This window comes from Nymphaea colorata, chromosome 1 (assembly GCF_008831285.2).
Source record: "Nymphaea colorata isolate Beijing-Zhang1983 chromosome 1, ASM883128v2, whole genome shotgun sequence".
Taxonomy (NCBI): Eukaryota; Viridiplantae; Streptophyta; class Magnoliopsida; order Nymphaeales; family Nymphaeaceae; genus Nymphaea; species Nymphaea colorata.
This window is the reverse complement of record NC_045138.2, coordinates 15,842,783-15,864,097: the sequence shown is the minus strand read 5'-3', so window position 1 is coordinate 15,864,097 and position 21,315 is coordinate 15,842,783. Positions and strand designations below refer to the sequence as shown.

The 21,315-nt window shown below is 37.5% G+C and overlaps 2 protein-coding genes across 2 annotated transcripts; both read left to right on the top strand.

The window, feature by feature from the left end:
• The first annotated feature begins 689 nt into the window (after positions 1–689).
• On the top strand, positions 690–4,446 carry LOC116247440 (probable small nuclear ribonucleoprotein G). Its single transcript, XM_031619625.2, has 4 exons — positions 690–854; positions 1,042–1,064; positions 3,644–3,765; positions 4,022–4,446. The coding sequence occupies exons 1-4, from the start codon at positions 820–822 to the stop codon at positions 4,079–4,081; spliced, it is 240 nt and encodes a 79-aa protein (XP_031475485.1). The 5' UTR covers positions 690–819; the 3' UTR covers positions 4,082–4,446.
• Positions 4,447–8,944: 4,498 nt separating this feature from the next.
• On the top strand, positions 8,945–15,618 carry LOC116246160 (rho GTPase-activating protein 5-like). Its single transcript, XM_031617884.2, has 5 exons — positions 8,945–9,771; positions 11,134–11,254; positions 11,340–11,459; positions 14,339–14,569; positions 14,785–15,618. Exons 1-5 carry the CDS (start codon positions 9,338–9,340, stop codon positions 15,358–15,360), a joined length of 1,482 nt encoding a protein of 493 aa, XP_031473744.1. The 5' UTR covers positions 8,945–9,337; the 3' UTR covers positions 15,361–15,618.
• Positions 15,619–21,315: the final 5,697 nt, after the last annotated feature.

The window sequence follows — 21,315 nt, the reverse complement described above, 5'->3', positions numbered from 1 at the left end:
ATTAACATCTAATTAAGAAATTGAGTCCGATTCAAATTGATCAGTAGATTCAGATTCACATTGGATTTAGTTTTAAGTGAATATTCGCTACCGAATGTGTTTTAGAAATTTAGTTCTTAAAAAGTCGATTTGGGTTCAAAGATTAATTTAAATATTAGATTCGGATTCAGATTGCGATACAGTATAGATTTTTCTTTGTTCATATTAAAATCTGAATTCAAATTCAAATATATGAACATCCGAAAAAGTGAATATGAATAAAAATATATCTGCTTCAAATTCTACGTTTAACATCCGAAAAAGTAAATAGGATTAAAAATATATCTGCTTCAAATTCTATCGTTTAACATCCCAAACTCTGTTTCTTTGTTTGAGTGACACGCTTGGTTTTTGAACAACTTGAGAACAGTTTTCCACTCCCTTTTACAAAACAAAACCAGGTTTTGTTAAAATTGAGTTTTAAGAAAACCCAATTTTGATGGAACTCAAAAACCTGATTTTGAAGGCAAAATTTTCAAAACCTGGTTTTCAAAAACTTTTGATATGAATCTGTCGGTTCAAAAGTTTGCGTACGTGATCGGACCCTTGCGAAAAGGTCTCTCTTCTTTTCCGGTGACGTTGGATCTGGAACCGTACCCGACCCGCTTTTCATCCCCAGCGTTCCTTCCTGCCCAACAAATTTTGGAGGGAGGGGAGGGAAAAGAAGAAGCGGAGGGACGGGTTTTCTCTCACTTTAGGGTTTTGACATTGGAGTGGTTTCTCTGGTCTCTTTCTCTCTCTCTCTCTCTCGCATAGAGGGTCTGTTGATCATCTTCCACCATGAGCAAATCTGGCCAGCCCCCTGATCTCAAAAAGTAAGCCTCTCTCTCTCTCTCTCGCACACACACTGACACACACAAGCACACACAGTTTTTTTGGAACTTATTTCTGTTTTTTGGCTTTTTGTCCCGCTTTCTTTCGCCATTAGTTTTGAGGTCGTATGGATCTTTGTGGTTTTTTCTTGTCTGGGGTTTGCTTCTAATTTCTACTAAATTTCGACAGGTACATGGACAAGAAGCTTCACAGTGAGTAACAAAAACCCCAGTTCCATTTCCTACTTTTGGTATATAGCTTGAGGGGAGACAGATTTCTCCGAAACTTAAATTCCTTCAGATGGGTACCCAAATTTTGTTTCATTGAACTCGGACAGGCTCATCAAACCTCTTCATCAAGCTTTAGCGCGGGGCCATGAGTCCGACTAATTAACTCAATTTCTTCATTTCTTTCTGGTTGGAGCTATTCTTTCAGTCCCCTACCAGTCTTTCGTTACACTTTGATTCCTTCTCAAGTCTTCAGTGGTCTTCTTCTTTTCCCAAGTCTTTCCATTGGCACCGTATGCTTGGATTCTTAACGGTGCTTTTACTTTACTGGTGGCTGAGATGCCTAACTTGTTTTGGAAAAGATGAGACTTGCTCGAACCGTGCAATGTGCTCTATGCTCTTAGTTTCTGAAAATTTCCCTGTTTTCTGTATAGCGTGTGTGGGCATGGACTAAAACTGGCACTTGGTTGTGGCTGAAAATGTTACGAGTGGAAGCTACCAAACGTTGTGTTAAACTGGAAAGTGCACAATGCTTCCATATCTTCTGTGGCTGTGCCTAGCAGCCACTAACGCATCCAAGTATCCAATAAAATGTATTTAGGTACAAAGTCATGCGAGTTCAGTGATGGAGTTTTTATGTGCTGGTTGCGTCAATTGGTATTCTGTTTGCTGAAAGCATTTTTGACATTTCATGTCATGGTGCAAGGCCCACCGCCACCACCTTCCTCTTTTTATTTCATATAGATATATGGTTAGAAAATGATCTTCACTGATGTTAAGTGCATCCAAGCATCCAGGAGAGTGGGTTAGCTAGGATATGGCTGCTTATATTGAATAAAGAATGTTGCTGTTGATCATGCTGTTATGCTTCTTTGATATGGTCAGTGCTTCTTGCATGTTATTACACATGCATAAGAGAGATGAAATCGCTTCCTCATGGAATTCATGCATAGCTCCATTTTGTAACATAATCCATTTGTTTTAAAGTGTGAATGAAAAGATGTACATTTCACTGCTTAGACAAATATTATATGTTAGAAGATTCTGTCCTAGTCATGTTAAGATTTGTGACTAGAGCAACTAATAATTTTATTTTGCTGAATGGAAACCGAATGGTATTTGCTTCACATTTGGCACCTACAACTTTGTCATCTACTCATCCGCTCTGTGTGATTAAGTTGCCTAGGCAGTCAACATTGGGTCCAGATCAGAAGTAGCATGCTTAAATCCAGCCAATTCTGTGTTGCTGTATCGATCTTGAGAAGCTTAATGACAAGTTTTATCTGTCCTACTAATTCTTCTTGTCAAACATTAAAGATTTAATCAATGTTTCTGAGCAAACAAAAATTAAGGTTCTGACACGAGTAATGGATATAGCATTGCCATATATATCATTTTATTTCAACCTTTCTTTTGTGTCTTTAACATTTCAATAACTTTTTTGAATTTTGCCATATTTTTTTATAAAAATATAGTAACAGAATTCATATTTCATAATTTTCCATTAATTTTTGTATAATTTCTTATTTTCCTTTCCTTGAGATTCTCAGACTAAATTTCTTTCTAACACATAGGTTTTGAACTTTGGACCTGAGAGAAACAAATTTCCAATTAACACCCAAGGAAAACCTTGCAGATAAAAATTAGACAACTGTATTTGTGATTATGATTGTTAAATGGTTCAATATTCATGGGATTTACCTGTAATTTGTAATGAAGGTCTCTGTTTGCTATTCACCTTCATCAGACTTGTAGTTCTTTGTGGCGTGATACACAGCCTTTTTTCTGATTTTCTATAGTCACCTTTTGGAATTCTTTCTATTTGCTACTTGGCAAGCTTGCTTGTCAATCCTGTGACAGATAGCTATAGTCATGTTGGCATTGTTATTGCGACAGTTTGATTTTTTGTGTTTGATCTTCCTGAATGTCTTAATATATTAACTGTTCGTTGTGTTATTCTGTCTTTTTTGGTGATCTTTGTTCCTCAGTGTTTCAGTTTTTGAGACATTTCTGGGGACATACATCTTCTTAACGTGCCAACATGTAGCTAGTGCGCTGTGAAATGACACATTTTGTGTATCTTAAATTTAAAATTTATAAGTGAAAGTGCTACATTTTGTGTAATCTGCGAGTTGCAATTTCATGTTTAATCTTCGCATTATTGTGTAGCTATATAAATTGTGTGTGCTGAAAATTATGTAAAGTCATGCTTGTGATCTACAATTGGAAGATCAAAAGTATATTTACCTTAACCTGTAATTACCAGCCACGAGTCACAGGTTGCATCAGTTCTGTTTGTTGTAGCTGGTTTTTCTGTACATGTGATTAAGCTATCACAACCTGAGAAATTTGAGGGTTCATAAGTCAAAATAAATGTGTTTAAATAACTGTGGGAATCAGTTAGAGATATTTAGACTCTCCTGATTTTTGCATGGGCTGGAAAGCAGCACCTTTATGATAACATATTATTTGGCTCATCCTGGAGGGCTGCCAGAATTTCTAAAATGTGTTTAATCGCTTTGGGGTTATTCTATTGGATTCTAAACTGCATTTCTTTGGTTCAGTAAAACTGAACGCGAATAGAGTGGTCGTTGGCACGCTTCGTGGATTCGATCAGTTTATGAATTTGGTGGTGGACAACACTGTGGAGGTTAATGGCAATGAAAAGACTGAGATAGGGATGGTGGTAAGTGTTCTGCTTTTTCTTTTCCTCCAAAATTTAGAATATTCTTGAAATCAATAAAGTTCATCTGCAGCTTCTGAAGTGACCAGGTTCTGGTCCAACTCCAGTGAAGACCCTCTGCTATACTGGAGTTATTCCCTCATAAAACTGAATGGGAAAATGAGCAATCTTGATATAGCCACATGTTGAAGCAAGTGGATTCTGTATCCATCTGGTCGGGGTTGGGTAACTTCACTAATTTAATTGTGTGGTTGTGCAGGTCATCAGAGGAAACAGTGTAGTGATGATTGAAGCTCTTGAACCAGTTAGTAAGGGTTGATAGGTCCGGCGAAGCAGCTGTAATATGATTATATGAAGCATCTTTGTCTGCCATCCACACCAGAGTAGATAGAGCTTTCCAACTGTCTTAGCTTTGCTTTAACCCTATAGAATGTTTTAGATTTAGCTGCCTGGTATTATACAGATGGCTTCAGATGTTGCCACTGCTTTTATGCAGCTCTTTTTTTTTTTCCCATCTTTTCCCGGATTATCGTGTTTCATATTCAGATTACTCATGTTCTATGCTCCTTGGTGGTGGTGCACTCTTTTGATGGGTTTGATGTAGGAGCCGTCGTTGCTTCTTGTAGTTTTATCTAAGCGGTCTTGAATATGAATACTATAATATATACAGCTTGTCGGTTGCAATTCGTGCCTGCACGTGTAGGTGTGCCAGCCCATCCTGTGCTATTTCATACAGAAAGATATATTAAAATTAGTAGTTAATTTAGTAGTTTGTTTTTTTTATACTTTCTCCATAAGCTACGATAGGACTAACGATCTGTTGTAAGTTATCTATCTGAAGGCTGACGAGCGTATGGCGATGCCCTGAATCTCTACATTCATTAGCATTTGATTCCTGCAGGACTTGAATGGTCGTGGTCTCCTGGTTGTTTAGACCTTAGTGCCTAATCTTCTCCTTCCTTTCTTCTAACCTACCTAAGTCACGATTCCTGCCGGTGCCTGATGCTCTCATGCTTTTCTTCTAACCTACCTAGTCACGATTCCTGCCGGTGCTTGATGCAGTTCTTCCCTGGTGTTCTAGAAGTTGACGCCTTCTAATGTGTTATTTAACACCAAATCCAGCAGGTACTGTGGCAGATGATGCTAACCTGCAGAATTTTAGACCATAGATGGTGGAATGGTATTTGCATGGGCTGAGTCTCAAAAATTTGGTAAAACAGAGAAATGAAACACATCTTTTATGTGCGCTGGGGCATGTTTTTGCAGACTGCATTTTCTCAAGTGGGTCTGGAGGAATCTCCGACATGAACCCTCTCAGGAGCAGCATAACTTCAGTTTACGTTGCACATTGAGCGATGCTCATGAGAATCCTAATTATAATTGCTGACCTGAGACAAACCCATGCCAAAACTTGAAAAAAGTTGGTCCTCTTTCTTTGAGATATCTAGCTATGGCTGATGCAAACACTAGTATCATTATAGAAATTGAGACGAGAAGTGTTGAACTTCTGGCGATACATTGATTCTTTGGCTTTCTCTAATAGCATGAGGCCAAGTTGTTGCCCTACTTCTATTAGTGACCTGGATTCCCATAAATGGCACACAGGTATTTGCTTGTGAATGGTATGCTAGCTTATTTAGACGGATAATCTAAATAATATTCTGTCCATGCGTTGAAGCAGGGTTGCCAATGGGCCGCTGGTAAGCAACTGTTTTCTGGCCCTCGTTTTTCCATTTTTTTTTGTGTGTGTGTGTCTATATATATCTATATCTATATATATATATATATATATATATATATATATATATATATATAGAGAGAGAGAGAGAGAGAGAGAGAGAGAGAGAGAATAACCACCCTAACTTTAAACTCTGAAAAAGTGGTTAACCCATCACCAGCAAGCTCCTCTTCTCTGCAAGCATGACATGGGGAACTGCAGCTTGTTATGTGCTTACCCCAAAACAGGGATGCGAATGGGCCCGAACCGGGATATCTGAATAGATTGGAAGTTATGTTGGAATAGGGCCTGTTACCGGAACAAAAAAGAATGACTAGTTCCTCATACCAAATCTGACCCAGTTGCAAGCTAACCTTAAAGAGTCAGGAAGATACTCTGTCAATTTTTTTTTTTTTTTTGGTATAGAAGTGCACGGATGCTTCATCATTCCATAAGAGTCAAATGCTACCAGTCTATTCAAATATGTCTTGTACTATGTCAAGTATCTTATTTGGCATAATGTCCTAGTGAGATGCATCTTTTTTTTAAGCTTTTTTTTCAGAGTTCCAATTATTGGTAGAGGAGAGCTTATCAGGCACCAAATTAGAATTTGAAACTTGACTCCCTGCAAGAAATGCCAATTTCTGAGTACTTCCAAATTCTAACGTAAGTTTCTCACGTTCAGGAAAAGACAGCACCTAGGTCCTCCTTTTTCTCAAACTTTATGTAAAAGCATGTTGGCATTTTCAAAAAAGCAGGTTGGCACTTTCAAATTTTGAAATCACCCATTTCCTTCTTCCACTTCAGATTTCAAGTTCACAATTGTGTCCTTGTAAAGCAAAGCACTTTTCACTTTTTTTTTTCTGGTTCCGCCCATTAAGCTGCCTAGTACTTGAACAGTTCCTGTTTGTCTTTTCTTTTCCTCTTAAATATATATGTCCCATGGTTTTCTAATTAATTAACTTTGACATGGAAACAAGGTTCATATAGAAATTCTTTGGGCTCTTAGGGTTGGCATGTTTATTGGTTCTATAAAGTTCTAGAATTTGAATCTTCAAGTTGAAGGAGGTAAAAAGTTCAGGGATTCATCAATGATTATTTGGCAGCTGGATCAATAGGCACACTTCATCTGTAAGTTTAGGGCTTTCTTCCACATGATGAGAGAAAGTGACTTGGAGAAGAATTTATGTGCTGACAAATGAACCAAAGGCTGCCTGTTGTTAGGCCTTACATATTTGTCTTGCAGAACATGATATGATCCCATGGCATGTTCTCAAAGAAGCTGGATCAGCAGTGTAAATGAATCCGATTTATCTGGTTATACATTCACCAGAATCTAGATTTGATGAATTAGATTTCTCATCTGAATCCAAGTTTTAATTTAAATCCACCTGGAGACTGGCGCAAGAAAACCGAATCTGAATGAGGTAAACATGGGTTCTAAGTTGGACCCAGATTTAGTATCAGAAAAACATGCCCTCTGGTTAAGTGAGATCCAATCGGACCCGATTAAGTCAGATCTGAACCTGCCTCCAGTTCAAATTGTTTAATTCTCTAGGCTGGATCGATTATTGAATTCCTAATGTTGATGGTATTAAGAACATGCGGACCACGACCACAGTTGTGTTAGTTCACATGAAGAAAGCTTAAACCATTTTCTGGTATTATATTTAAAAATTCAGCGGCGAATTGATGACCTGGTCTGCTGTTATGTAACGGAACAAGCATAGGTTTGATTTGTTCAAGCGAAACTGGATAATTTGATTAAATATCAAGTTTGCTTAGTTGTCTTTGATTGAATTTAAAACCAAAAAATTAGCTGTAGATTTCCACTCTTCTCTGACATGTTCTGATGAAGTGTTCAATCTTTTATTCCTGTCTTATTTTTACCAGATCCTACTGGCCAAGCTTAATGTCTTCCAGGCTTAAGCTTAATTCATCTGTTATAGCAAGATGGTATTAGCTGAGCCAAGTTCTTAAGCACATTGGGCTTAAATCAGCTTAGCTCAACCACCTTGTTTTCATGTAAATGCATAGCTTCAAGAGAAAAATAATAATAAAATTTTGAGCTGTAAGCATATGAGAGGCTCAAACCAAGTTGTTTGAAATAGAATCTGAATCAAAAGTTTATCTATTTGCATGGGAGCTACTTAAGTATTTTGAATCAATTGTACGTTACTGTAACTCCGAAAATACATATAATATTAGCTAAAATGGCCATAAAGTTTCTGTATGTTCATTCTGTTTGGGTAGACATTGGCCAGCACAAGCCTATCTGTTTTTAGAAGAAAGAAGATGGTCTGACCCCCAGAGCCAAGTCCAACATGGATGCAGGCTGTTCAAGCTTACCATGTGCTTCACAAAACCCATATTTGCAAAGTAGATCTAAGATTGAGTTGCTCATCTACTTTTACCCGTCATAGGGAGTTGGAGTTGAGACAAATATGAGAACGACGAAGTGTACTTATCAAAAATTTGCTCCAGTCTTTACTTCCGTCGCCATTCAAAAATTTGCTCCAATCTTTACTTCTGTCGCCATCCTCAAATTTCACCTCCATAATTTCCATTCCTTCCGAAGTACTGAAAAGGTAAATTAATGTGGCATGTAGAAACCACTAAAGCTTTATTTTCACCAGCTCCTAATCTGAACACTTCTTTCACGGACCTGTGATCTTACTTTTCATGTTTTAGAAGTAACTAAAATTTCAAAGTCATGGGCAAGATTTTGCGTCCTTGCATTTGGTGTGAGTCCACGCGTAATATGAACAACTTGTCTGTAAGGCAAGCATCTCTGCAATAGAACAGGCCAGAAAATTGACCTGTTCCTGCTTGCAACCATGACCGGCACACAGAAAATGCTCTCTCTCTCTCACTACTTGTTTGACTTCTACAGAACTCGGAAGCACCAGCGTCGTGACTCGATCGGGCTGCAGATTTGGCTCTCATGCTCCAGAGAAAGAAAGAAAATAACACAGGACATTGGTACCTGTCCTGTACCAAATATGAGAAGCACGATACTTTTGGACTTTGTTAAGACCAAGATCTATTTGGTGTGTTGTTTAACCAGGAGAGACCCACTTCTCGTTTGCCAAGTTCTCGAGCCCAATTCCAGGCTCACGGCTCTCCCTCTCTCAGGTCGTTCCAACCCTTACATAGAATTATGCAGTTTTAGAAAGCTACGACGAGCAGGCTCATTCCTACCTAAATCATCAAGCCAATCTCAGCCATGGATGGCCGCGCGAGGAAAGGATGGTAGCGACCAGTGAGCCGGGAGAGATTGGGAGAGGTTATAAGAAGCATTAAGGCTGATCCTTTATGACAAATGAAGTTATGAGGAATGAAGTTGAAGAAAAGGCTTCCCTCCGCGCAGGTGCGAGGCCCACACATAAAAACATGAACAAAAAGCAATTGCAACGCGTCGTCATCACTCTTGTACTTAAAATTCCTTTTCCCCTCGTCTGTAAGAAAAGGAAGCCCTTTGCTTCAAATCAACACAATCCCTCCTCCCCAGTTCCACAAAGGAGTAAAAGCAATACCACACGCACACATACACACAGAAGAGCTCCAGCGCAGCAACTGCACCACCACCCTCTCTCTCTTCATGATTCTCACGTTCTCCTAAATTATTATTATTAAAAATGTGGGAGAGGGAGAGAGAGAGTTTTCAAATTGAAGGAAAAAGGCAGAGAGGAAAAGGAGGAAACCACCCCACGAAGAACAGAAATCCTGCCTTGAATCCAACTCAAAGCATGCTCTCCCTGATGCTTCTCCCGTCAACCTGACCCCAACTCCCCATTTTTAATATTCATTTTTCCTCCTCCTTTTTTAATTACTTCTTCTCTTTCTTCCTCCTCTTGGATGCCAACCATGACTGAGGTACTCCAGAGCCCTCGTTTTTCTTCTTCCTCTCCAGGCTCTTCACCCTTCTACCCATTAGACAATGGTAATGGTGGTGATTTGGGGCAGATCCATCACACCCACTTGAGTTCTCCGGCCAATTTCTTGGTTGGCGGGCAGAACTTGGACGAGAGAGTGGCTGAGGAGGTGGCGGAAGAGGCGGTGGTGGAGGAAGACGGTGGGGATACTCTCTCCTTGTTGGCTCTGTTGGTGGCTGCTTTCAGGAAGTCCATGGTGCCTTGCAACACTGATAAGGAGGATGTCTCCTCTATGGATATCGGGTGGCCGACGGATGTGAGGCATGTTGCCCATGTCACGTTCGATAGGTTCAATGGGTTTTTGGGGTTGCCTGATGAGTTTGAGCCTGACGTGCCCAGAAGGGCCCCTAGTGCCAGGTTTGTGTGTTCTTCAATGGTTTCCCTTTTGTGTTCCTTCTACCTCTGCATTTTTTCACAGCTAGACTTCCAAATGTTTCTCAAGTACTTCACAAAACTCACGTCATTCACGTACAAACTCGTGGCGAACTGTATTCTTTACCTTATTTTTTTTGAGGAAAATAATTGGAGTGGCAGTTTCGGAGGATAATAAATAGCGGAAATCGAGTTATGGTCTTTTCTTGCTAAAATAGAAAGAAATCAGAATACTGTTTAGAACTGTTGAATTGATAATGAAATATGTAAATGATATTTCTGTTGTAGATGTGGATGGAAAGATCATTGGACGGGAAGATTATTGCTATTTGACAAATGATGACAATGGAACATGGCTCATAGTTTGGCATGCATCAATGGCTTTACATGCTCTTTATTGATGAAAAAAATTTGATACTGTTTTTCGCATGAAACTACAGGCTGTATATCGCTTTAAATTCGTTTAGTGAGTTTCGTAAAGCATACCCATTCTTTTGTTTTTGTGTCTTTATAGTTTATACAAGATGAACAGTTACATTAATTGCTTGATTAAATGTTCGGCTTTAATTTTAATAACTCATTTCATTTTTTACATACTCATGCCAATTCTTTTTGATAAATCAAATCGAAGTTATTGGCAACTCACGTCACAATTCTTTAATACTGTAGTATAATGCATCCCAGATGTTGCCTCCAAGGCCATATAATGCATTTCAAGACCATGGTGACTGCGCGGAATAATGGTTTTGCACTGATCTCTTCGTTCTGTTTCAGTACTGTTAATTATGTTTCACGTGGTCACAATTTGCTGCATTCATGTCTTTTCTGTAGGTTTAAACAAAAAAATTTACCTGGTTTCTGCACTGAATTATTCTGTAAAATCGTTAAATGATGAATCAGTATTTCCCTAATTAATCAAGTTTTGCTTTAGCAGCCTCTTTGGGCAGTTTAGGTTAGAAATGACTGATCCTTGTGGTTAATATCATCTGTTTTGTTTTCATGTATGGTAGCGTATTGGTCTTTGGTAAAAGATGTCCTTTGGTCTTTGGACTTAAAACAAGCTAGGTAACATTTTTGAAAGCAAAATGTTTTTTCCGCAACTAGGAGTTTTTTCTTTTGAATTAAAGATCTTCTGGCTCTGCATACGTTTGATAGTAAATGCTGTGAAAGTACTGCCAACTCTTTCAACTGCAAGAGTAAAAACACCTAGATGGTTATTGGTGACATGAACTTCAACCTGCTGTATCATCACCTACTCACTGGTCTGAACCTGTGCAGCAAAAAATGGTCCTTTTTCATTTTTTTTTCTCCTACTAAGGTTTTAATACACTTTTTGTGGATGCGCAGTGCAAGTGTCTTTGGGGTCTCTACAGAATCTATGCAGTGTTCCTACGACACCAGAGGGAATAGTGTCCCAACCATACTCTTGCAGATGCAGAGAAAATTGTATGCTCAAGGGGGACTTCAAGTATGCACTTCCCTATTTTGATGACCGTCCTTCCTTATCTTTCAGATTAATAATCAATTTATTGCCTGTCATGATCAATGTGTAGGCTGAGGGCATATTTAGGATCAACGCGGAGAACAGCCAAGAGGAATATCTTAGGGACCAGTTGAACAAGGGCATTGTCCCAGATAACATTGATGTCCATTGTTTATCTGGACTGATAAAGGTAGAATTTACAGTATCCATCAATAAATGCTTCTTATGCCCTCAACTTTATATGGAATATCCTATAGCAGGTTTCGTGAATGCAGGTCATGCCTTCCACTACTTTTATTTGGAAGACATTCCAGACGGAAATCTTGGCTGTACTTTATTTTTCATGAAATCAATTATTTTTCTTGTCTTCTTAACAATGTTAAGCAATTCTTTTGCTGTTTTAGTATAATCTTTTGTGCCACTTGCAGTGACATTTAACATATAGTGTGGATGTATGTTATGGAATCATTGTTTTCTTTGGCTATTTTAACTGCATTAAGTTGCAGGGAAAAAAAAATACTGTTAAAAGCAGTCTATAGAATTAAATTGAATCTTTTATAAATTTTGATGGTTATGCTAGTTTGTACTTTGTAGTTGTAGTCAGTATTATTGTAGTATGTACTTTTCTTTCTCGTAGGTTTAAAGTGGTCCATCATCCCTTAATCAAAACAGGTTAACCCAGTGGGAGCATCAATAAGGGGCTTTTCTGTGGTAAATTGATTTTTTTTAAACTGCATAATAATGTAAAAGGGTGCTGCTTAAGGAGATTGACTGTGGATGAATACCTGTCTCTCTATGTTTATTGCCATGCATATTGCACCTTTCAATGTGCAGACAAGAGATCCTTCATCCAAAACAATAAGCAATAACGGGAATTGAAGATATTTAATGTCATTTTTACGATTCTTGTAAACTAAAATCATGATATTTTTGAAAATATATTAGTGAGAAAAACAAAGAAAACGATAAAAACAGGAAAATATATCGATATTATTGGGAAAACGTTAAAATGAATTTATCGTGATTTTTTGTTTGTTTTTTCATTTATTTTTTTTCATTTTCTGTTTTTATTTTTCTCAACTTGTGTTTCATTGTTTTATTTCCTCTTGTTTGTATTTAACTTGATCTCTTAAATACAATACAATACTTATTAGTTTTCCATTTCTTGTATTTTTACCTAACATTTTGATTGTTTTACTTTTTAAAGAAACTTGGAGATTTCCCATGATTTTTCCGCAAAGAACAACTTTGCCAATAAATACCCGAGGAAAACCATGCCGATAAAACCCGGAGAACGATGTTTGTGGCTATGAACTAAACATACTCCCCAATATTATGTTTGAACCAACTTTTGGTTTTATACATTCCTGTATGAATGGATGTCAAATCCACCAAATAAGTCCGTCTTTGGACATTCAATCAAGTTTTAGTGAAATGAATGCAGTTTCATTCTTCCAGCAGCATGAATGGAAGAAATATGCTTTCTTGTAGCCTATCCTCGAGCATTTGCCCTTGGTGTCTCTTATGAGGAACCAATAGTTTAATTGCTTAAGAACTGAGAGCCATTATTGATGACTTTCTTGTGGCTAGCCTATTTTTGATGTTTGCAGTCTGCTTCTTACAAGGATTACTTCTCTAAGTGAATGATCAGTGAATAAGCATTTCTCTGTGTATGTGTTCTGATTAAGAATGTGACTTGATTGTTAAAAACGCTAAGTCGTGAATTATATACTGGTGCTGGAGTTGTATGTATTTACAGGAGCTCAATTCTTTTATTATGGAAAGCAGGACAACAGGAGCATGTGAACCATCCTTTCCTTACTTTTTAACAATCAGTTTTTTTTTTTTTTTCAGCATATGTTCTGTTTTCCAAAATAGCAATTCCTAAGAAGGAAACTGAATTTTCCATTTTTAGTTGGGTGCCTGGAATATGAACTGCTTATTGTGTTATTTCTGAAAGGATACTCCTTTTTATCTCTGAAGGTTTTTAAGAATTAATTTTAGGGAATGGACATAAAAGGACATTAAAGAGTCAAACATTTTAAATATTGTCTTCTTATAACTAGAATATTTTTATACCATAAGATGAAATCATGTCACGTCCCACGCTTCATGCCCACAGGTACATATGACTATTTATAACTCAGGAAGACTATTTTTATACCATAAGATGAAATCATGTCACTTTCATTCTTCATCTCCACAGGTATATGATTATTTGTAACTAAAACATAAAATCAAAATTAGAGAAGGCAAAATGTTATTTACCTTAGTCCTGATCATACTCTATTAATGTCTAGTACTAAAATAATTTATGGATTCTGCATTAAATGTGGCTTATCACTCCTTGCTTCTGGTTATGAAATTGTTACTCATGCAAGGCATGAATTAGTGTGCTTATTTTGATCTGCTGTTAACTGATAGTTCTTTTCTTTAATATTGTGCTGAAGTGAGTGGTACTAACATTCTGTAAATCCCGTGATTTTCTGGAAAGACTGTGAAACATCAACTTTGAAAGGAATTTTTACCATGAGGAAGTAGGGTGGGATTAAATGTTGTCAGGGTAAGATGAGTTGGCAATACAAATTCTTGCCTTGTCCCCATTGCTAGTAGTTCTTAATGACTTCTATTTGCCTTTCCAGTCAACGAATTATTTTAATGCCACTTAGCGTATATCTGATGAAAGACGAGAATGTAAAAGATACTCCAAGGAGCAAAGACAGATGTTTACATTCCATGTTCTTTGGTTAATATATGTCTAACCATCTTGACATTAACAGTTGAACTGGAATGTTATAGTTATTGTCCATAGTTTTTAATATTCAAAATTCTTTTCTAACACCCGAGCAGTTGGATCTGCATGTTTTTTTCTAAAGCATTTTGTGCGATGAAGCTATCTTACTTTTTTGGATGCGGTGGAATATCATGTGTCTAGAAGAGCTACAATTAATTCATTGTTTTCTTGCACCTTTTTATCTCCAATCATCTTTCAATTAGAGATTATCATAATATTATGTCATCCATGAGCTGCGGATTCTGGGTTCTCATTCTTTCCGGGGATTTGTCCAGGCCTGGTTCAGAGAACTCCCAAAAGGGGTGCTAGATTCTCTTACTCCTGAGCAGGTAATGCAAGCAAACACAGAGGAGGACTGCCTCCAACTTGTCAGGCTTTTGCCATCAACAGAAGCAGCTCTTCTGGATTGGGCTATTAATTTGATGGCTGATGTTGTTCAAGAGGAGCACATAAACAAGATGAATGCTCGCAATGTTGCTATGGTGTTTGCACCAAACATGACACAGGTGGTTATCTGATTCGACGTTTCCTTTCTTATCTTCTTAGCTACCTGTTTTACAATTTTGTTAATGGCTGCTACTTATCTCTGTGACTACCTGATGTAAAATTTTCTTCCTTTGGTTCTTAATTGTTTACCTTCCTGATTTGCAACTTTCTCAGTGACTCCTTATTTTTGTAGCTACCTGATTTGAAATTGTCCATCAACGATTCCCATTTTCAGATGGCAGATCCCTTAAGTGCATTGATGTATGCAGTTCAAGTCATGAATTTCTTGAAGACGTTGATCTTGAAGACACTAAGAGAAAGGCAGGATTCTGTTCTTCAAGCAGCACCATCTTCTCAATCGGATCCCTCTGATGAAAATGATAAGCATACTTCATCACAGTGCTGTCTAAGCATAAGCACCAAAGAGGAGCAAGAACAGCAAGAGCATATATTTCCAACAACTGATCCCAATAATCAATCTTTGATTGATGATGTAGGTGACGGCAGTGAACCTCATGAAGACAAATCTAGTACTGATTGCTGTAGTAAGCCTACTGCCACAGAAAGCCCATCAGAGGAGCCTTCTCAGTCCACACGTCTATCTGATGGACCAAAAGTTGCTGCAACTAGTTCAAAAACCAGCACTAAAGATAGCCATGGAAATAAGAACAATTCAAATGCAAAGAAGGTTGCAAAGAAAACAAACGTACAGAATACAGACCAAGCAACAGTACCAGCTGAGAAGTCGAGAGGAATGAGCATCGTGAGCCATATAAGTTCAAGTTTGGCACGAGTTGAAGCATGGAGATAAAGTAGTTGTTGATGACTAACTACTCTGCCTAACTTGGGTTTGTTGGTGCTGGTTCTTTGGTTCTGGAACTGTCTTTTCTAGGTCGGTGGTGTTCACGTTTTATATGGTGATGTGATTGTGAGTTTGGTCTTTCCATCTTCTTTTTCTTTCTTTTTTTATTTTTCTGAAACTACAAAGTTGTACAATACTTAACCAGAAGTATGCCTCTTTATCATGTAAGTCTGCTGATTCATTAAACATCTTCCTGTTGCTTTTCCACCATTGTATTTTCTGTGTTTTCTTATATAGTATTTCAATCTTGATCAAGATTGGGAGTAACTGTGAGGACAAGAAATATCCATCAGGTCGGATATCAACTCTGATTGGAAGGTAGCATAAGTCAACCAACATTCATAAAGCTCGAAAGGGCCCCAACATTGCATAGACCAGTCTTGAAGGTGGCTCTCGTTGGAAGGATCGCAAGTCAAGGTGGCTTGAATCTCAATTGATGTTTGTTTATATTTATGGATTTTTAAACTTGGACTCAAGGTATCAAAGAACGGTTAATAAAGAATCTCAAATCCTGCAACCGGCTTCAATCTGTACCCAAAAATCCCGTGCAATGGGGCAAGTTGAAATCAAGCAGACTGAGCACTTTGTCAGTTTTAGACCAATTTTGATACAGTATTTTCTGTTTATATATGTATCTTCACATCACATTTCAGTTGCGTAACTTGCTTTTCCAATTGTCTTTCTTATACTATTGTTCTTCTTGGTAAAAAATAAGAATATGCATATAGAAATAGCCAATATGACGATTGATATTATGATATTGTGACAATTTGTTCCAAAAGTGACCCGAGTGCCAGGTCTATCAAATCCCAACCCTCACCGTAATCCTTCTGGACAGGGGTTACATGTGGGCACGTATGGGCAGTTGCCCACACAGTCCAATAAAATGTCCTTATTTACATTGGTTGACCGTAAAATTTTTCCGTATGTATATCACAGTCATAATTATCGTTATATTTTCAAAAAATTTCTTAATATTAATGAGAAAAATGAAAAGAGGGAAAATATAACGATATTTTGAAAATGGTTAAAAATCAATTTATCGAGATTTTTTCATTTATTTTTTATTTCATTTTCTGCTTTTTACTTTTTTTTTTCATTTTTTGTTTCATTGTTTTATTTTCTCGTGTTTTAGAAACGTGACCTCTTAAACGCAATATAATACTTACTAGCCTTTTCATTTATTGTATTTTTACCTACTGATTATGGTTTTTAAATTTTTTAAAAAACTCTTAGATTTTCCTTATCTTTTCTTGCAAAAAACAACTTTACCGAAAAATACCATAGAAAAATCTCGTCGATAAAAACTTGAGAAAGATATTAGTGACGTTGATTTATATATAAAATGCCCTTCAAAGTTCAAACCTATGGTATGTTCCACCACTGCTTCTGGTTGGTACTTCCTGAAATATTTGCACCCTCACAACCAAAATTCCCAAGAAATCTGCTTTCAATTCTACAATTTCACTTACCCGCTTTCGATTCACTTCAGGCTTCTCAACGATGGAATCTCCGATCCTTAGTTGTTTTCAAGCTAACCAGGAAAAAACATAGAACGCTCAAATCTTCAAAGCAGATTTAATGAAAACATGCTCAACTTTTGAAAGGCTAACAAAAAACAACTGGTCTGAATATGTTAAATTTAACTTGCTAAATTTCACCTATAAATGCAGTTAAACAAAATAAAATCCTTTTTAATTTCATCTTTGTCATACTATCCCCAAAGTTGGGCATATTTTTTGTGGAATGCCCAATTCTCAGAGTTCATATAAAATAAATGCACTTCAGTTCATGAATGTCTCTCCATAAATGGACCACTCATTTGATTGTGCTAAATTTTCTTGGTGTTACTTTTCGGTGAACAAGAGCAGTATTTCATCCTACTGCTTAAAGCTACCACCTAATCTCTTATTTTTTTTTACGGTACATGGCATGTTTTCTATGTCTAGTGGTGCCGTCCTTGCTAAACTTCAACTTGCATGTTAGCGACTCCCATTTTGAGTCGATGCGTTAGAAATTTGAAATGAATGCTAGCTGCTGCTCTCTTCCCGACCATTGTGTTAACTCCCTGAAGGACTTTTTCTAGGTGTTATGATGAAAACTTAGATGAAAAGTTGTTGCAGTTGAATTATATAGAAAAGTTGAATTGATAATATAAACATATGGTGGCCTAACACTAGACTCTTTCTCTTTCCGTTGCAATTTTACGTTTGGTTTTGCTGGATTTTACATCCAAATCAACTCATGATAGGCAGGATCCAGATCCATTCACGACAAGTGAGCGGCAGTATCCCTCCCATGAACTTTCTTGTACAAGTTATTGACTCTTAGTTAAGAAAAGATGTGAAGAGCAGCAAGTGATACATAAGAGGGAGGAAGAAAGAGGTACAGAATCAGGACGGACCTGTTTGAATTTCTCCTGGTTTCCGGCATCCTTTTCTCCCTCAAACACATTGTTCCGGATGCGTATGCTATCTCCAGTGGCTGGATTCGTCCCGGTGGACGGAATCCGGCAATTTGAGATTATCTTACTTGATCTTATCAACGAAATAGTAGCTTATAATTGGAATTATCTGACATAAAACTAGAGGTTAACTCGAGGTCCCGAGGAGCATATATTTGACGTTCCAACTTTTATGGAACGTCTCCATGTTCGATAATTAAATAAAGAAAAACTACATTTCATAAGAGAAAAATCAACAACCATGGGCTCATTTTTTGATAAGGCAGAGAGAAAATCATTCCTCTGGTTGAAATATTTCCATCTAAGAAATTAGCAGAAGAGATAGCTGCGGTGAGGAAGCTAGAGAAAATCCTCCATGGACAGTCCTCCGTTTACCGAGATCGAGGCCATTAATGTTCCAAGTTGATTGACGGGGAGCATCGTGAGCTTGGAGTCTGTGGGGGTTCTTTTATGAGGTCAGAAGAAGACGGTGGTGTGTACTGCTGGGGAAGAAAGGACCAGAGATTTTATGCCAAAGATTCTCCGTCCAAGTTGGCACTATCAATTATTTGTACTTTTATGACAAAAGTTGATTTTTAACTTGCTTATTTATTAAGGATACACTACAAAAAAGAAAAATCTGATTATTATGAATGGTCAGAAAAATGTAACAAAATCTCATTGATAATGATTTGACTGATGTTTCATGATATCATCGTTGGTGAAGAATGTATCGGTAAAAACGATTGTGGATTCTTTCAATGTGAAAACTAAAATTGGAAAAAGAAAGTGAAGTAGATCCAAAGCCCCACTTTGAGGAGTCAACCAACCAATGCATCCTTCCCATGTTCAAAGATTTTGGTGGTTCAGAATGACTGAATGAGGCTGAAGCCACCACCTTACATCTATAATGGTAGGACCTCTTCATCCTTCTTCTCTATATACTTGATTCCTTCCAGCCCATCTACCACTCATCCGCCTGGACCTCTGCTGTCATGGAGCAAACACACAAAAAGAAAAGACACATAATACGATGCGGAGGTGGGACCCACGGTGGCTAAGCCACGTCATATGGGTAGGGCTGGGCATCGCCGGGGGTTTGACCAAGTTTGGCCTGTCACAGAACCAGACCGAGCTCGGGCTCTAATCGGTCAATGCATATTACTATTCATTTCATATATGTATTTAATTGAATTAACTATTCATTTGCTTAATCTAAACCCGAAATTTGGATTTAATGTCTCCTACAAGACGAGACCGATATATTAGATTATGCCACTCATGGAAACAGAAACTTTTACCTTGATTTACAATCACTAATCTTCGCTTTTGCTTAGATGGAGCGCCTGTGCTCGCAAACACAGTTTAGTTTTCTGGCTCCGCTGCTGCAAAGGGAGAGAGAAGAGACACCACACAAGCAATAAAAATGCTCAAAACTGTGGTTGTACCCAGCAAGAATATTCTTGTTTGTGCATGAGAGTGACCTCTCAAGAGACCCAGACCATCTGCATTGCCCCAAAACTTTCCCTTTCCATGAACTTTTCAATATGGGACCAACCTTCTCTCCATCCCACTCTCTTGTTTGCATGGATTTAGTGGTATAACAAGTCAGCAGGCCCTACCACATTACTTGAAGGGTCCCAACTAGTGGACCTTTGCTTAGCATCATTCTAATGTTATGAAGCTCATTTTAGAACTCGCATTTTCCGCGAGCCGAAAGCATGCAGAGATATCACCACCTTGTCCCTCATTGGCCCCGTCTGCACGTAATTCCGTGGCCAACAGGGAAAGTTAGGGTTTTTCCAACTAAAGCCCTGCAAGCAAAAAGTGAAATTTGCTTGTCTTTTTTCTTTATATAATTTGGTTTTGTACTTAGTGACAGCTTGTAGCCCAACTTTGTTAATCATCTCTATTTCATAGTTTTTTTTTTATATATAATCTATGAAATTTCAACATTTTCCTTTTCAATTATTTTAGAAAGTAACATGGGAGGTATTCGGAAGCAGGAAGAATTTTCGGAAGGGGCCTTCAGGTCTCTTTTTCGAGCAATGGGTTGTTAACTTGCCGTTCACTCGGCCTTTATCCTCAAAACTTTACCCTGCTGTCAAGCCCTAGCATGTATTGGCTTAAGCAAGGAGAAGTTGGTAATCTTTTTCCTGGATCTACTATAATCGAGTCATTCTTAAAAACTGGTATAATCTCACAACTGTTTGTCTCCCTTAAACAATTTGCCTACTGAAAAAAGAAAAAATACAGAGTACTTGTGTCATTTCGTAAATGAAAAACAGCTTCTATTAACTTCTGAAACTTATTTGAAATAAGTGAAGAAAAAGTCATTAATTCTTCATTTTAAGATTAGAAGTATGCTAATATGGCTGATAGAATGGAACCAATATAACAAAAATCAGACTTTCAAACAACTACACATTTTCTGCTGCTGAAGAATGCCTGGCACTCAAGATTCTTGGGCATAAGTCTTTCCCAATTTTTTTTTTCATTGCTTATCAATCTGTCGATCATTACAGATCATTTTGGGATGATTATTCCAATTGGGCTGATAAGTTCAAGTAAGTCTTGCTAAAATAAATGGAGCTAGAGATTTATTCTGCCCATATAGGGAGTAGAAAAACTTCAAGAAATAAAAAACAAAAATAGAAACACAACCAAGACGCAGTAGATCGGGATCTAAAAAGCTTCCAAAAGCAATACCCATAATCAGTTAGTTGGATCTGGATCCTAAGGGCGGCATTCAATGACAACTCATCATCCCATGACGGCCATAAAATTAGAAAAAGCTCACTCATCGATGTCCTCAAAATTGATGGCAACAATTTCACTCATTCAGTTGAAGTTTTTAAAGGCCAGAGAGAAATCTTCTGATTCTCGTAGCAAACCATCCGATGGATTGTATTGGGCGGTGTATTTAATTAGGTCCATCCCATGCAATGCACTAAGTAGTGTGTTTGGATGAAACTCAAAAGGTTATATATATATAAAAAAAGATAGATAGAAAAAACAAACCACTTATTTTTTTTTGTTGAAAGCATTTCGAATAAAAGATTAACTCGGAAACATGTTTGTGATTACTAATTTAGTACAAGATCTTATTCACATAAAGAAAATGATTTTTCTGTTGCCAAAGTTTAGTGTTCCATGAGCTGTTAATTATCAAAGTAACATATAGAAAACCTAAAAAGTGGTTGTCTTAATGCGTGTTTTCTACTAAATCACATCAACTGCACAAAAGAGGACATAAACAATCCATTGAAACATATTAAACATATACATATTCATCACCAACTAGCAAAACAGGTTTTGATTCTTACAAAATGAATGCATGTCTGTATATAACGAACAAGAAAATAAAAATCAGTTTATACAAAGCATACTGAGTCCTGAACATATTGAAGAATCTGCATAAGCCAAGCATGATCAGTTATCCATATCCAGATGCCGGAAAC